Source organism: Tachysurus fulvidraco, chromosome 17 (genome assembly GCF_022655615.1).
Source record: "Tachysurus fulvidraco isolate hzauxx_2018 chromosome 17, HZAU_PFXX_2.0, whole genome shotgun sequence".
Classification (NCBI taxonomy): domain Eukaryota; kingdom Metazoa; phylum Chordata; class Actinopteri; order Siluriformes; family Bagridae; genus Tachysurus; species Tachysurus fulvidraco.
This window is the reverse complement of record NC_062534.1, coordinates 17,112,671-17,130,127: the sequence shown is the minus strand read 5'-3', so window position 1 is coordinate 17,130,127 and position 17,457 is coordinate 17,112,671. Positions and strand designations below refer to the sequence as shown.

The window sequence follows — 17,457 nt, the reverse complement described above, 5'->3', positions numbered from 1 at the left end:
GTAAGTACTTTGGATATTGTTTCCGTATAGTCTTTATTCATTATAGTTTTCAATTCAGTATTGTAATTAGTCGCATAATGGATTAATTAGCTTTACACAATGTGTTTAGCAAATTTGACAGGCTTTCCCCTATTGTCAAGGATAAGTAAAACAGTGGTTAAAAAAACCTTTAGTAGTTTGTCATGTATACTTAAAATGACATTAATTTGCCTTTTTGTTTGTTTGTTTTTTTCTTTTTCAGGTCTTGTTAGTTGATGCGCATGTCAAAGAGCAGTCATCTACCAATATTTTTGTACATATATATTTGTTTCACTGCACTACCTTTTATGTAGTGTAGTGCTAGAATAGATACCTTTTTTATTGTTTATTTCCTACAGAACATTATTTTTAAGCTGGACCCTCAAACAAAATTGGCACAAAATCTAAGTAAAGGTAAAGTCTAACTGGATATAAGATCAGCACATGCAGACTATAATGTTGGCCTTGTCATAGCTATGTTAAAAAAGACGACCACCTTCATAACTGATAAGTAAGAGAGAATTTTGCTGTCTATGAATTTTGATGAGCTATAGTCAAGGTGTTTAATCGTTGTCTGTTGTCATCTTGAAGAAAGCTGAGCCGGCTTATTTGGTATATTCAGTCATATATCTTTGGTTTAAATGCCCATCTAAGTTTACGTCCATGTTTATCTCATGCCTGTGCTTTACCAACTACACTGGTATAAATTGCTTTATTTGGTAACTGTATAACTGGTAGCTTTGTTGAAATACATAATTGATTGTATATACTTTTATTACAAGTCTTGTGACCATAACTATTTGTGTCATTTTTTTGCATGTTTGTTTAATGAAATGAAAGATATGTGTCAGTGTCACTTTTCTGAAAATGTGTTAAAGGGGGTGAAGAAAAACCCGTGACGAACACACATTAATCAATAAAGTGAAAGACTGGGATAGTAATGTTAGTCCCAGTTTGGTATAGGGCCTAGTACATCAGAAGAAATGTTCCATTTAAATTAGCAATATCCTGGACATGAGGTTTAGAAGTGGAAAAAAGATTCAGTTTGATGACATACATGGTGATATTCAGTTTAATGCATAAAATTAATTTCAGCTGAAAATGAAATGGGTAATATTGTTTTGTGAAAGCATGAAATTACTTATTTTCACTAACAGTTCCCTGAGTGTCAGTCATTGATATACAGCATATTGCATTTTATATAAAATTGAATTTAGAATTTTTAGTTTTAAAAAACTAATTAAAAGGACTATTAAAGAACTATTAAACTGATTATACTTTCTATACTCTTTATATCGAACATACTGTAGTGTTCAATGTGTTATTCAACATTTTATTGTATATTTTATCAATTGGTTCTGTTCAGTAAGTCAGATTATTTGACTCAACTCCCAATTTAGCAATTTTTTTTTTTTTTTTTTTTTTAAAAAGAGAAGCTGGAATAGGTTTGATATTGAAGCTGTTATGTCATTAGAATGCTAGATATGGCTTTATTTGGCATTCCATGAGGTTTCTACAGCTGAGACCAAAGATTTACTTACATATTCTAAAGATATTGAATCTCAGTTTTAGAGAATACAGTATAATGAAAACGTTCTACCATGATCCAGAAAATGAAACTCTTTTGCAAGTGGATTATTCCGGACAGCTGTGCAGTTAAAAGTAGTGATGTTTAAAAAAAAAAAGATCATATAAGATCTTTAACGTCAAATCATTTTAGGAAATTTGTTAGTGTTGGTGTATATGCCCTTTCATTAATTTAGCACCTTTTGCTTGTGATACAGCTATCAGTTTCTTTAGATATGAGTTTACCAAATCAGCACATTTTGTGCAATTTTAATCAACCATTCCTGGCAAAAATGCTCCAGGTTTTTATCAAATTGTCAGGAGGATCTTCTGTGCACAGCCCTCATTCCATAGGTTTTCGACATGATTTAAAGCTGGGCTCTCACTTGGCCTTTTTAACCAATAAAAAAATTTATCCTATATTTTATTGTTATAATTATATTTGTAATTTTATTTATGTATATAAAGATATGAGCACCATACAAACAGACAGTCAACTGTATGGACTGCCATCGCCCACACCAAATCCAATTTACATCCATGTCTACAGCACCATCAATATCAAACTGTTTACATGCTGTTTTTACACTGTTTTTGCTCTTTGCACATGCTGTCTCACATTTCTATTCGATTGCTGTTTTGCACGATACATTACAATACCTCATGTAACTGCTGCTATAATACTGTGTTTATTCCAGTCTTTCTGCACACACAATATTGTTTGAACTTACAGTATTTACACTGGTCTGCTTTGTTTTTGTGTATTGTCTTTTGCATAATGTCTTTGTGTGTCTTTTGTCCTGCACTGTCTTTTTTGGGGATGTGGTAGCCTAGTGGTTAAGTTGTTGGGCTATCAATCAGAAGCTTGTGAGTTCAAATCCCAGGTCCACCAAGCTGCCACTGCTGGGCCCCTGAGCAAGGCCCTTAACCTTCAATTGCTCAGTTATATAAAAGTGAATTAAAATGTAAGTTGCTCTGGATAAGGGCAGACAACAGACAATGCTTTGTCTTGCACTGTTTGCACCAGGTGCACAGATCTAGGACTACTTGCACTGTCCTGTGTACTGCAACAGCTATATATGGCTGAAATGACAATTAAAGCTTCTTGACTTGACTTGATATCACCACTGATATCACCCTTCGCACCCTGGATACAACCTCTTTCAGCTCCTCCCTTCTGGCAGGTGCTACAGAAACTTGCTTACTAAAACTGCCAGACACAGGAACAGTTTTTTCCCCAGGCAATCACCCTGATTAACAACTCACCATAATTATATGCTCTGCTTCATATCTATAAGTACTGCATTACAGCACTGTCAGTCATCACATCATCTGTATATATTACACACACTACTGTTGCTATATATTGTACAAAAAGCATAATATTGCACAATATTGTTATCTGCACTTCTCACTTTATGTACATTGTGGCATCCCTGAGAGGTTGCTATTTGTTTTCCTACTCGGTTGCTATGGCAATCCCACTGATCCACACTGTAGTATCTAATAAAATATCCGTTTATGATGTGTACAAAAATCGGTTTCAAAACACTGCCGGGTTTTTCGTTATCGAATATTATTGAGGTTAGTCATGAACGGTTATTTTGCTGTTATTATGATTACATAGAAGGAAAAAAGCGTAAACGCGATTTCGGGGATAAAAAGACCTCTCGTTCTCGGCGTCCATGACGTATTATTTCTGCGACTTACCTCTGCTATACGACAACAACACGCGCCTTCGCTCTTTCTTTCTCTCTTGCTAAAGATGGCGGCAGGGGTGAGTAAGATGGAAGAAACCCCGCTTTCCGTGTTAGTCTTAAGCCCCTGTTTACAATCGTACAGCTATCAACTCCATCCTTGTTCGTATTTAGTTTGTTGTCTTGAGATTGGTTTATATAAAGTGTATAAAAGCCGTAGAGCTGTTTATTTTAGACCAAAACGCTACCCATGGCGTCACTAGTATGCATTATGAATGGGGAGCTAGTTTGGTGTAGCACCGAAGCTCTACGTTTATGCCACGTTACACTATAACGCGTATGTTGCGCTTTATTATTACTGCTGACACGGTCTTAACTCGAACTTACACGAGCTTCGGACATCATAAGTATGGCTTAAACGTAATGATGTTTTCTGGTAGATTACTTTCCCCCTTTTTTAGGGTTGGATGCTATAGACGTTAGCTGCTTCAGACTATGGCTGTGTCCCAATTGGAGCAATACTCCATACGCAAGTGCACAAAGGCGTTTGACACTCGGTGTAGTTATTTATACGTATAAATAATTTATTAGTCAAATGATTGTTGATGTGCCATTTTAAAAAAAAGCTAGAGAAATGTTACTTTAGGAATTTTAAGTAATAGACACAATCGAATTTCATTGAAAAGTCATTCCTTCTGTAAAACTCATGTTTATTTTGTTATTAACATGCTGATACGGTTGTTTACAGACACTCTACACGTACCCTGAGAACTGGAGGGCTTTTAAGGCCCAGATTGCAGCCCAGTACAGCGGGGCTCGTCTGAAGGTGGCAAGTTCCCCCCCTGCCTTCACCTTTGGGCAGACAAACCGCTCCCCTGCTTTCCTCAGCAACTTTCCCTTGGGCAAGGTTGGTACATGCTCTGATTCCAGCCTGTTTAAATGCTATCTACTAAATTTATATTGTCATTGTATTTACCCCTTGCTTTTGTCTTTAGGTTCCAGCTTACCAGGGTGATGATGGTTTCTGTCTGTTTGAGAGCAATGCCATTGCTCATTACTGTAAGCATCACCTTGCTTTTAAGAATAGAGTCGCTGTGAACATGTATAGCTGCTGCTTTTCTAAAGCATTTGTTAATGTATTGATTAATCTCACTGCCAGCCTCTTGTTGCCTGATAGTGAAGCTAGTGTGGCTTCAATGCTTCACGTATGGATGATCTTTATAAAAAGGAGTAGCGTTTGGTAGGGAAAATTATATATATATTTTTCTTATTTAATATGCAGCTTGGCTGTGTGTGTGTTCATTTGGTTAATTACTAGGGGTGTAACGATACACTAATGCCACTAATAGGTTTGGTTCACAGTTTTGGCGCCTCATGTCGTGGCACCAGAAATCCTAAAAAAAAAAAAAAACATTAGATTCACATTTTACTTAATGACAATAATTGAACTTTATCTTTAACTTTATAAATTGGCCTCACAATTCTCTGTGGTTCAGTCAGTGTACCTGAGGAAATTAAAATGAAAAATATATTATATCTCGGTATAGACTAGACAGATATAAACAGTGATTTGTCCACTCATTTTATCATATGTTTTGGAATGTTCTATTAAGTTTTAAGTTCTTCTTCAAAAACACCATTACCAAAACACACACCAGATTAACAGTTTACCAATTAATTGGATGTTTTGTATAAATCCACCTGCTTCAACTGCACTTCCGATACTGTTTAGCATCTTTTGTCATGGGAATAGTGTCGTTTTCTGTCAATTTTCCACTCTGCTCCATCTTTTGGCTATCATAGACAGTGCGTGTTTGTAGAATGTGATTTGCAATTAGCAAGTTGTCGGTGATGTATTTTGCCATGATCGTAATAAAGGACTGAGTTGCACAGGAGATCCACCCATCTGTAGTTAAAGCAATGACTTTAGCATTTTTAGGTCCTCCTCCACTTTGGCTTTTACTTTAGCTGTAAATTTGAGGCCGCACATTCTGTCTGAAATGCGCCTGGATGGTAATTGGTATCTGGGCTCCAACAAGCTTAGCAAATGCTTTAATCTGTCATTCTCAGCAACTGAAAATGTGCACATATCTAGTACAGTGAAAACACCTATTGCCTTAGCAATTGCTTGCACATGATCAGAGTTGGCTTGTAGTTTCATTCTTAAGGCAGTGGGAAGTTTCCTGTTTTTGATTTTTCTGATATCAATATTGGGATAATGTCTTCGGAGAGGCGCCCTCATGTTAGAATTGTTTCCTGTCATATTAGTAAGTTTTGTGAGGCATTTACAACCGATTGTATGCGTTTTGTCTACAACACGATTTCCTTTCCTATATTAAACTGGAAAACCAAAACTTTCCCACACAGGAGACTACAATGTGTCTGGGGGTTTTGCAATCTCAATACTATTTGGAGCAGCTATCCTGCCTATTTAAACAGCCCAGTGTGTTTGCACACTTCCAAGTCAGAATCAGGTTTATTGGCCAAGTGTGTTGACGCACACAAGGAATTTGGTTCCAGCTGTTTGTGCCTCTCAAAAGTACAGACATAAATAACACTATACAAACTATACAAGACAAGTCACATGACATGCACTTAGAAAACAGATTTAGAATATTGCAACTTTGTTCTAGATATTGTATTCTAAAGTATAGCTGTAGTTACCATTTAATCAAATGTGAAAGAAAAATTAGTTTTGTGAGATTAGGAAAAGTGAGTTCAACCTCCTCAATGGCAGCAGGGGGCATAAGAGTACTGCAATTTTTCGGTTCGGTTTTTAATGTCGTTACACCCTTATTAAATACACAAGTGAACAAAAAGGTGTCCATGCTATTGAGAAGAGTTTTTCAGTTTCTCAGTGGACAGGTAGGATTAAGGTTCTCCTCCCTATTGACATTCTCAAACAAGTTATTTCATTTGTATATTTTATTGGTGTGGCAGACTGTGACTAATTTTGTCACTGCCTCCTGCATGACATGTGGTTGGTTGTGCATACATTCACACTAATCATTCAACCTAGTAATCAATGCTCTACCGCAATCTTTTGAGCCTCAGGGATACTTGGGTATAAAGAAACACAGATGAAACTTGCTGGGAATAAGTGGGAACATTGGTCCTTCTGTTTGCCCACTGTCCACATCATGTCACTGTTAATGAGTTGTATACTATTGTTTATTCAGGCCATGAACAGTATTTTAATGTCAGTCTTGTCAATTCTGCTTTTCTTGTAGTGAGCAATGATGCCCTCCGTGGCAGCACTCCTCAAGCGAGTGCCCAGGTCCTGCAGTGGGTCGGCTTTGCTGATTCGGAGATCATCCCTCCGGCTAGCACCTGGGTCTTCCCAACACTGGGCATCATGCAGTTCAACAAACAGGTCTGTAGTTTTTGCTGTGTTGCTTCTAAAATTACATCAGTAATGTTCTATGTCTCGGTTTAATAATTTTATTATATGTTCACTTTGCTGGGATTTCTATCTGTCTAGGCCACAGAACAGGCCAAAGAAGAGGTGAAGCGTGTGCTTACTGTTCTGAACCAGCACTTAAACACTCGCACTTTTCTGGTTGGCGAGAGAGTCAGTCTGGCTGATATCACTGTGGTCTGCTCTCTACTCTGGCTCTACAAGCAGGTGAGGTTTATCATGTTCCTTTTCGTTTTCAGTTTCTCCAGTTTGTGTTACCGGGCTGTTAGAAAAGCAGTATGCAACTGTAGCGGAATAATAATTCTAGTTAGCTAGATTTGCATTGGACGCTATAAGACAACTCGGTTGTGAAGAATACTCTAGCTGAGATGTAATGATGCATGTAGCGTTGTCTCCAGCACATGTCTCCAGTCTGTTGATCATACGATGATTGGTGTTCTTGGTGTTAAATGCCCCTCATTGCAGCATAACAGGCTATATAGCTATTTTTTCAATCAAAAAAGAAGTGTCTTTGCCAGTGTTCAGACTCTATAAAAACAACTAAAAAGTTGTAGCATTTTGTGACTGATTCTCAAAATGCCGTTGCTTTGAGCTAGTCAAGCGTGAAGCCTTTTGTGCAAATATTCTGCTACAAATAGTCAAATAGTTTGAATCTGCTACTTTTGTACTGGAAAACTATAAGGATTTAAGGAGAACTTTTTTCCTAAAACTGAGTTAAGCAGTACAGTGATGGCTCATAATATTGGGAGAAATTATATCTACAGCTGTATTTAAGGAAACACTCCAATATTGATCATTGTGCTTGTTTTCTTTTATGTGAATGGCAGGGTATTTATTTTGGTTTATATGCAATGGGGGGATTAAAGTAACAGAATTTTTATAAAACCTGCACATCTATTATAGTTCTCTTTTGAGTGAAATTAATGTCAATCAACTAGGATGTTTGGGCTGTTTAACCAACTGTTCTTAATCTAAACCATTCCTTCCATGAAGCATATTTTAACTATGTATCGACAGTGCATGAACTGAATGCGAACCAAACTGAAAACGGTCCTCAAACATTTATACCAAACATACCTGCTATGTTTTGCTTTACCGATTGCAAACATTGTTTGAACGAGTCTTCAGTAACCAGTCCAGAGGCATTTAACACCAATCCAAGGCAATGTGCTAACTTTGGGTATGTTTGCAAAAATAGTTATGAAATGCCAGCTGCAGGCCAAGTAGCTGAGATATAAATATCTTGTGTGTGTGTATATATATATATATATATATATATATAAATTAATTTATTTTTAGGATTAGTATTCACATGTTTCTGTTGCTTCCCATACTTAAGAGGCTAGGACAGATGTAAAAGTGGCATGCTGTAGAACCTGTTAATACACCTTCAGAACAAGCTCAGACTGCCTTGCTTAGACAGAACTTTTCTCAGATATGATCCAGAACTATGAGAAGATATTTTCATCTATTTTGATGTTCCTCGATATTCATAGGTTCTTGAGCCTGCCTTCCGTCAGCCTTACCCCAACGTCAATCGCTGGTTTGTGACCTGCATCAATCAGCCCCAGTTTAAAGCAGTTCTTGGAGAGGTCAAACTCTGTGAGAAGATGGCTCAGTTTGATGGTAATATTCCTGACTTGCAGTCTTAGCTGTCCTAGGACCATCAATTCATTATCAGTCTTTTTACTCTTAGGGGTTTTTTTAGATTGTTTGATCTTTTAGAGCATTATTTGAAAATGCTGCTTGTGCTCCTATGTTCAAGCAGCATGTTCAGTCTGTGGAAGTAAAAACAGACTGCTAAACAGCCAGCTAAAGTTTATTTTTTCATTATTTTTTGACATTTTGAAAACATGTACAGACCGGAGGAACGTATGATGGCTGATTATGTTGCACAAAATATTATATTTCCATGCATTTGTATATTCATTATTAAAAATGACTTAAAATTTAGTCTCCATGTTGTACCTATTTTCCACCTTAGGCTGTAAACCTCAGCTCAGTTCCTGGTTATGTTGCTTTTATTTATTTATTTATTTTTTGTATGCTGTAGCTAAGAAGTTTGCTGAGAACCAGCCCAAGAAAGAGGCTCCATCCAAGAAGGAGAAAGCTGGTAAGGACACCGGAAAGCAGCAGCCCCAGCAACAGCAGGAGAAAAAGGAGAAGAAAAAGGAGGAGAAAAAACCTGCCCCTCCAGCCGAGGAGATGGATGAGTGTGAAGCTGCACTTGCCTCTGAACCAAAAACTAAGGACCCATTTGCTCACCTTCCAAAGACGTAAATGATTGCTAATTTTGTTTCTGCTAACTAGAAGTACTCGTTTTTGTAAATTCTGACTTACATTGTTGTGCGCTACACTAATATGAATAATTCAGGTTTTTTTGATGCCTGACCCACTCTTGAATTATTTACTCCCAGCTCATTTGTGATGGATGAGTTCAAGAGAAAGTACTCCAACGAGGACACACTGACTGTCGCTATCCCGTACTTCTGGGAAAACTTGGACCGTGAGGGCTTCTCTATCTGGTATAGTGAATACCGCTTTCCAGAGGAGCTGACCATGACCTTCATGAGCTGCAATCTTATCACGGGTATGCACAGGGCATGCTGACAGCAGCTTTTTGTTTTTGCTAGCTTGGAATCTTTCTAGTTTATATCAGGTCACTTCAGATCCCCAGATTCTACTAATTATCATGAGACTGAGGCGGTCTCTTACAATCAGGGTTCTCCTTTGAGATGGAGACATTCTTTGGGAAAGATCACATAATTTATGGATGTTTGTGTATTTATGACCACATTGGTGCTTTCCTTACTTTACATGCTATACACTCCCTGACAAGTCTTGTTACTTATCCAAGTTGTAGGTACAACCAACAATAACTTCTAGTTGATCATTTGGAATCAGAAGTGGCTTATATGAAAGGCAAAGGCCTCTAGATTATGCTTATTTTACCAAAATAAAATCTTATGCTACCTTGATTTTTAATGATTTAATTAGGACAGAAAGGTCAGACTGCTTAGACAAAAGTCTTGTCAGTTAACAGAAATAATGTACAGAACAGTTATGGTGTAGTGGAAAAAGAATTTATATTGTGTATGACTCCCATGATTTTGGAGGACTGCATCCATTCGTCTTGGCAATGACTCAAATAGCTTCTTAATAAAGTCATCTGGAATGGCAAAGAAAGCATTCTTGCAGGACTCCCAGAGTTCATCACAATTCTTTGGTTTCATCTTCAATGCCTCCTCCATCTTACCCCTGACATGCTCAATATTCATGTCTGGTGACTGGGCTGGCCAATCCTGTAGTACCTTGACCTTCTTTTGCTTTCAGGAACTTTGATGTGGTGGCTGAAGTATGAGAAGGAGCGCCATCTTGCTGAAGAATTTGCCCTTTCCTGTGGTTTGGAATGTAATGGGCAGCAAGAATGTCTTGATACCTCAGGCTGTTGATGTTGCCATCCACTCTGCAGACTTCTTGCATGCCCCCATACTGTGAATGTAACCCCAAACCATGTTTTTTTTTTTTTTTTTCCTCCACGGAACTTGACTGTTTTCTGTGTGAATCTGGGGTCCATGCAGGTTCCAATAGGTCTTCTGCAGTATTTGCAGCGATTGGGATGCGGTTCAATAGATGATTAATCGGAAAAATCAACCTTCTGCCACTTTTCCACAGTCCATCCTTACTGCAAGTTGTGGGCCTTGGCAAATGCAATGTTTTAGTTGTCTTCTGTTTGATGCTCGTTTCTGAGCACTAATTCAGTCATTGAGACCACTGCGTGAGAGAATTTGACACTGTTCTTGTAGATACAGGGGTTTCTGTTGACCAGTTATGTAGCTCTGCTGGCCCTGGACTGTCAAACCAACAAACAATCCTCTCGAACAGTTGTCTTACAGGGTCTGCCTGACCTGGGCCTGTCATGACCTTCATCGGTTTCTTCGAATATTTTCCTTATCTTCTCCACTTGATGTTTAGGTACATTAAAGATGTCTGCTACCTCAGCAGGAGACTTGGTCTTCAGGCTCTTGATCATCACTTTGGTCTGTGGTTGAATCTTTGGCATGCTGTCAGAGGTCAGGATGCATTTCAAATGAAGGTTAGGTGTGCTGGGGTTCTTCTAATACACACCTGGGAATGTGTTAATTACAGTATTTCTCACAGGTGACGCTCTAATCTGTGACTGGTTGAATCCTTTAAAGATGTGACCAGACTTTTGTCTAAGCAAAGTCTGTCCTAATTAAATAATTAAAAATCAAGGCATGATAAGATTTCATTTTGGTAAAATAAGCATACTCTAGAGGCCTTTACCTTTCATATAAACCACTTCTGATTCTAATTGATCAACTAGAAGTCAAGTTATTTGTTGTTCCTACAACTTGGATAGGTGACACAACTTTTGTCAGGGAGTGTATATGTACGAAATATCAAACGCTGAGCCGTCACAGTTCAGAAACAGCTATGGGGTTAAAACAAACAAGGCCTTCCATTAATTTTTCATAGTTTTGCAAAATGTTACCTCAGGCATTTGTCACTGTAAATATGTTGGTATTGATTGAATGTATTTTTGGGCACTTATGCTTGCACAATTTGCCTATGACCATGTGATTAAGTGATTTTGTTTCTGTTTTAGGAATGTTCCAGCGCCTTGATAAACTGAGAAAGAACGCTTTTGCTAGCGTCATTCTGTTTGGCACGAATAACGACAGTTCCATCTCTGGCATTTGGGTTTTTAGAGGCCAAGATCTAGCTTTCACTGTAAGTAACTTCACTTTTTCTGTTTTTAGTTTTGGAATTATTTTAGTGGGTTGCTTTATCTGCTGTAATGCTATGTGCCAGTGTTCTTTATAGAAAAGTCTTTGGTTATGCTTGGTCTGTTTTTATAGGTTTACCACTTAGTAATTTATTTTTTTGGCTAAATTTAATTTGTGCAGTACCTGGTACGTGTTATGCCTATAAATGAGCACTCTTGAAATGTGGCTGTTCACAATTATTTTCCTGTTTCAGCTGTCTGAAGACTGGCAGATTGACTACGAGTCCTATAACTGGCGTAAGCTGGATGTGGACAGCGAGGAATGCAAGACCATGGTGAAGGAATATTTTGCATGGGAGGGTGAATTCAAGCATGTAGGCAAACCTTTCGGTCAGGGCAAGATCTTCAAGTGAGCAGTCACGGCACTTATAAACTATCAACTGAATTGGAGGACATGAAAAAAGGAACTGAAATGTCAAGTTGGAGGATGTTGCATTCTAAGGTGTTGAATTGAGGAAAAATAAAAATACTTTTCAAAATCCCACTTGGTTTCTTTTTTTTTATTTTGTTTTAACTTGTTTTAACTGGAGCTTTGTATGCTATACTAAAAGGGCTGGATTAAAACTTAGTAAAGACTTGTTAATATATGTAAGTGACAGTGTATATAATCTCGCAGGTAGTTTCTGACTGTTTGAGTATTGCAAGTATACATTGTTTAAATAATTGCAAAGGACATGTAACTGCTAAAGAAAATGTTTCTGTATGACAGAGTATTAAACACCACTACAGAACTAAACACTTAGGGCAACATAGTGGCTCAAATTTGTGTGTTGCTAAAATTTCTTCAAACCTGAATCAATGTTGCATCTTTCTACCTGCTGTTTTGCTCCTCATGGTTGTTTATTTCCCAGAGTTCCCACAGCTCAAGTGTCATGTCAGTCATTCCCCTCCCATTGCTCACCCATGCTTAACCACACCCTACCTGCTGCAAGGGTTTTAATATGTATTTGTAATAAGTGATATGCTGCTGTAAAGCAGCAGAGGGCGCTCAAAGCTACAGATAGGATCTTAAATAGGAGGCTCCTAAAATGGAGACCAGAGTCTAAGAACTAAAGTTACTGAATTTGTGTTCTTAAAATGGAGTTCATACATAACTTTTGAAAGCCAAGAAGGTTTTTTTTTAACTTTGCAAAGTTACAATGTATCTAGTCTTTTCAATGCTAGAATTAAAATGTTGAATTCTAATGAGTCAAAATTGATCTTTTTCAAAAATAAGCTTTATTTTCTAGAAGCATGAAATGAGAGAGACTTGAATGTTGGACAAAATTGTTTTAACGTTTATTCACATTATACAGTAAGTTAACAAGGTTTTGTGATAGTTTTGTTAAATATTACACAAGAATGATACAAGCTGTTACAAGTGTCCCCAACAGTTTATTTCTTTATGACAACCTTGAATTATGATAAGGTACTTGATTCGCATTTAAAATATGTATTATCTGCTAGAATTTAACCTCCCTAGAGACAAAATAATCCCCTTGCTTATTGTTCTTGCTTCAAGGTTTTTGAGACACACCTACATTACGATGTAGTCACCTGAAGCATCTGTTTAAAGTGCTGAAGAAAAAAAAACCTTTCTTGGAGCAACAATTAACCAAAAAAATCTGATATAAACAATCTAGTATGCTGCATGTGCTAGACATTAAACCAGTACCAATGCAATAAATGTTCATGGTGGAGTTGGCTTGGCCGTTTACCCCAAGCATACAGTCGTTTGCATAAAACAGGCATGTCCGCTGACACACCCTGGAGCCTGGAGTCACAAGTAACCAAAGAAACAATTTAGATTGTAACCCCTTCAGGATTATTGTATATGTGTGCATATATGACAATATTTACATTTACAGTTTTTTTTTACTTTGCTGCACTTTGAGTGAGCTAAAATCCTGTTAATGCAAGTGCATTACGTGTACACAAGGGGTTGCAAGAACTTGGAACCACTGGTGCTGCTTTGTTTTGCACACCCAGTTTTTGGATTAGCAGGTACATATAAATACTTGCATACAGATCATTGATATGCTCTCTCATACACTGAATACTTTTCACACCTAAGACTGTGAAGGGTGTATAAGCCTATCTGTATTTTCAGGTTTGTTTAGAAATGCAGCAAGCCTTCTACATGACAAAGCTGATCTTATGAAGAGATGTATGACTTTCTATAACTCTTATTCATTGTAAATTCACAGAATTTGAACCCATTTTAATTGCAACATTAAACGCGAGTCTGTGTGAATGACCAGTGCTGAACAAACATTAAAGTTCATTCAGACGGGTGTTAGGAAGTCTTAATCCTGCACCTGTAATCACAGAAGGTCACTGTTCAGTGTTGATATAGTTCTCAGAAGGTGGTGTAATGCACAACACTTTGGAGTGTAGGGAGGGGCTGGATTTCATCAGCTGTAGCAAACTCTTTGGAAAGGAAAAGCTCTGCCTTTTTTTTATAATAATTTTAATGGTTATCAAGACTGCAAGCTTTTTCTTTAAAGGATTCAAATGGAAATTCTGATTCTATTTAAAAAGTAAAAGTGAGACCATTCTACAAGTTCTGTTGCTAAACAAAAGTTAAAGTTTTCATTAATTCGGTCTTCTCTATGTTGTAATGCATGATGCCAAATCTGAGACCTTTGAGCAAGATATAATTTAGAGCTGAGATGATGTCAGAATATCCTGCAACAATAGACAATGCAGAATACAACACAATCACCAGAAAAGGTTTTCCATTTTAATTTTGTTTAATGGCATGCAGACTGTTTCACCACAATGTTAAAGGTAAACATCTCTGCAGCAGTTCCAGCTCCAAACATCTATATTGCTAATCAATATCAACACTTTTTACCTTGTGACTGCAGTTTGGATAAACCTAGCTACCGTGAATCTAGGTTAACCTGCTGAACAGTACGTATACTTTATATAGTACTGTTAAGTACTATAAATGTTGTGTTGTTTTATTTGCACATACGTAAAAAAAAACAAAAAACACAGAAAGAACAGAAGCCAAACGTTCCTGTGGCTATGCAGCCCTGAGCAGCTTCTTATTCTGCTCATTAAGTAATGCAAAGTATCTATGTAGCTGTTGGTTATTGTTCTAAAGAAGTCTGAGACACATCTAATCGTTTGATTGAAGGCCAAGACTAACTGATTAACCAGGTGGAGTCAGGTGTGACTCATTGATGGTTGGAACAAAAACCTGCAGCAATGCTTTGTGGAAATCTTTGGATGCCACTGTATTAGATAGAGCAAGCTGTGGTTAGATGTACTAAGAAATATAACCAGCAGATTAGTGCAGGGGTGGATGTAGGTTTTTGTTCAAACCAAATAGGAGCCACACCCATTTATACCTATGGTCTCTGTGCTTAGGCCAGTTGATTAGATGTATTTGGTGTGTGCATGGTTTGCTGGATTTAAAATCTAAAGGCAACACTGAACACCTCTAGGTTTGTATTATAACCATCATTTATCACAAAGTATACAAATGTCCTTCCTTGCTTGAATTTGCCAGGCTTCTAACAAAATCTCTAATAAAACTAATTATGATTTTAAAGTATCTATTATCATATACCTTATCCTCTTATCTTTTGTTCTGGCAAGTAAAAGTCAGTAAAGTGTGGCTTTTTATTTTGAAAGTTAAAGCCAAGTCTCGTTCAATTGTTATTTGACTCTGGGGTTAGATAGAACCTGAGGGGAGGGTGGAAACCAGCAAGGAAAAAAGAAATGGGGAAGTGAGCGATGGAACATTTGCCAAAAACACCCTTGCTTTGGAAAGCTAGTCATGGCTTCCTCTCTGCTTCCTTTGTGTTTGTTTCACTCACTTTAGAGTTTGAATGGCTTCTAAAAAATCTTCATGGCTTGTTTGAGATATCATTTTGAATTTCTCACCTCTGTTCCCATATCTGTCAAACAATGTGCACGTACACACAAGCCCAACAAGCTCCCTTCTGCCTTCTTGGCTGCATGAGGTTGTCCCCACCCATTTCTTTCCCCCAGCACATACCTCCTGTCTGAGATCTGCTGGTCTGCAACAGGCTGGTGCTATGAAGTATGACACGTGAGTGAGCATGGCTAAAGCTGTCTGAAATATACATTCAATTTAAGTATGTCCCACGTGAGGGCACAAGTGTGATGTGCATCTGTTTGACACCTCTAAAAACAGAGAGGTCATGGTCGGCTTCAGAACTTGCTACTCTGAATTATGTAGATAATGACTGTTTACAATGTAGTCAAGTTACATTTTTAAATGGTGTCAAAGCTAAAGCAGAGATTACATTCTACTAGATTTTACCGTTCACCCTATAAAATAAGCAATTATTATATAAAGCAAATTTTAGATTCTTTGTGACTTGGTGTGGGGGTGGCGGTGGTGTCGTCTACATAGTATATTATCTCTCGAAGTAGTTTGCAGCGTGCTGTTCTGATATTGGGATTTTCCCCTAGAGTCAGTCACCATGCTGTTCTGCCAGGAAAAAATAACAAGCCTTGTTTGGAATCAGGTCAAGAAAAACTGTGTTGAAAAAACATCTCTCCAACACTCCTGTTTAGAATCAGATATAAGCCACCTAATCTTATATACAAGCTTTAAATTATGGTATGAAATACATTTCTCTGGAGTTAATGTTAAGGCCGTGTGCTGTGTAAAAGTCATGTAGGCATATGCATATAAACAAGGCAGAAAGGTGATTTTCTGAAATGTTTTCAAATTCCAGGGGTTGGAGGTCAGGGTGCTGCAGGGAAATATGTGGAAGGCAAGTCAACTTGAATTGTTCCCTTCCACCTAGCAATTGTTGAATTTTAAAACATGACTGACATTTTTAATAGTATCTCAAAGCATAGCAAGTGCTTTGTAGTGTTCACTCCTAAAAAAGGATTTTGTTGGGTTATTAGAAGGCAGTAGAAGGAAGAGAGAAAACAGACAGCCCCTGCATGTTTGGACTTGAGACCCCATACATAGCTGTTTAGGCTCGGATTACCAAAGGGGGAGGTGGTACCACAATAGTACGAGGTCCCGTCCACAGCGTTTCTATAATACTTCAAATTGTCAGAGAAGAAAAGTCAAAATTGGCTAAAAAGCTGTTTTTGGTCTAATGTTGGTCTAATCTGTGATTCAATAAGCAGCAGCATATTTCTTGACAGTACGTCATCTTTCTTTTAAATATACGCAGCCAGGTTCCCTTAACTGTAAAATGATCCATTAATCCATTCAAGATTATTTTATGAGCATAACCTATTCAAATACTAGGTTTATTACTTAAATTTGATATCACCCAGAAAGCTTTTATATTCATGAACTTTCTACTAATAGAACAAACAAGACAATATTTACATTACTTGTAAATGTATTTATGTTTGAGCTGAGATTTTGGTTGAACTCATTCATGTGACCAGTCAAAGAACCTAACGATAAATATATTATGGATCCCTGGGCGTCCCCAGTCCCCACTTTGAGAATCACACTATAGTAATGTATTATGACTGGTTAACATGGAAAGTTTGGAATATGATTCCTTAGGTCCTATTAGAAATGGCAACATCATTGCAACCTTGCAAATAGGCACATCTTATCAACCTTATCATTCTAACAAAAGCTTAACAATAGTGTCAACAAATTCATCATGAGTTAACACTGCATGAGCCAGTGTTTTTGTGCCATGAATGCAGAGCATGTCAACATTATCATTACATAGGTTAATCAGTATACACCATGAGAGGATTTGTATAATTAGACTTTGGTTCACTGTAGGGTGGTCAATTATCATCTGACTCAGGGAGACAGTTTAATACTTTAATTTTGTGTGTCTAATATGTTACCAGAGTAATAATGCCGTAATTACCTCATGCATTTGCCAAATCAAAATGGTCACCATCCACAAATGACACTGTTCAGTATAACATAAAATATCAGGCAATTTGATCCTTTTATTACGCTGTGCCTACCATGAGGTGTGGTCCAAAAG

At 37.5% G+C, this 17,457-nt stretch overlaps 2 protein-coding genes across 2 annotated transcripts in view; both read left to right on the top strand.

Moving 5' to 3' along the window:
- The window catches only part of polr2g (RNA polymerase II subunit G), a 2,707-nt gene extending 1,893 nt beyond the window's left edge, over window positions 1–814 (top strand). Inside the window, exon 8 of the mRNA XM_027135485.2 lies at window positions 242–814. Coding sequence (XP_026991286.1) covers window positions 242–255 — 14 coding nt within the window. The 3' untranslated portion in view covers window positions 256–814. The remainder of the gene's footprint in view (window positions 1–241) is intronic.
- Window positions 815–3,219: 2,405 nt separating this feature from the next.
- eef1g (eukaryotic translation elongation factor 1 gamma) lies at window positions 3,220–11,993 on the top strand. Its single transcript, XM_027135472.2, has 10 exons — window positions 3,220–3,361; window positions 4,030–4,188; window positions 4,277–4,340; window positions 6,512–6,654; window positions 6,763–6,906; window positions 8,196–8,325; window positions 8,753–8,975; window positions 9,117–9,289; window positions 11,330–11,454; window positions 11,704–11,993. The coding sequence occupies exons 1-10, from the start codon at window positions 3,350–3,352 to the stop codon at window positions 11,860–11,862; spliced, it is 1,332 nt and encodes a 443-aa protein (XP_026991273.2). The 5' UTR covers window positions 3,220–3,349; the 3' UTR covers window positions 11,863–11,993.
- The last annotated feature ends 5,464 nt before the right edge of the window (window positions 11,994–17,457 follow it).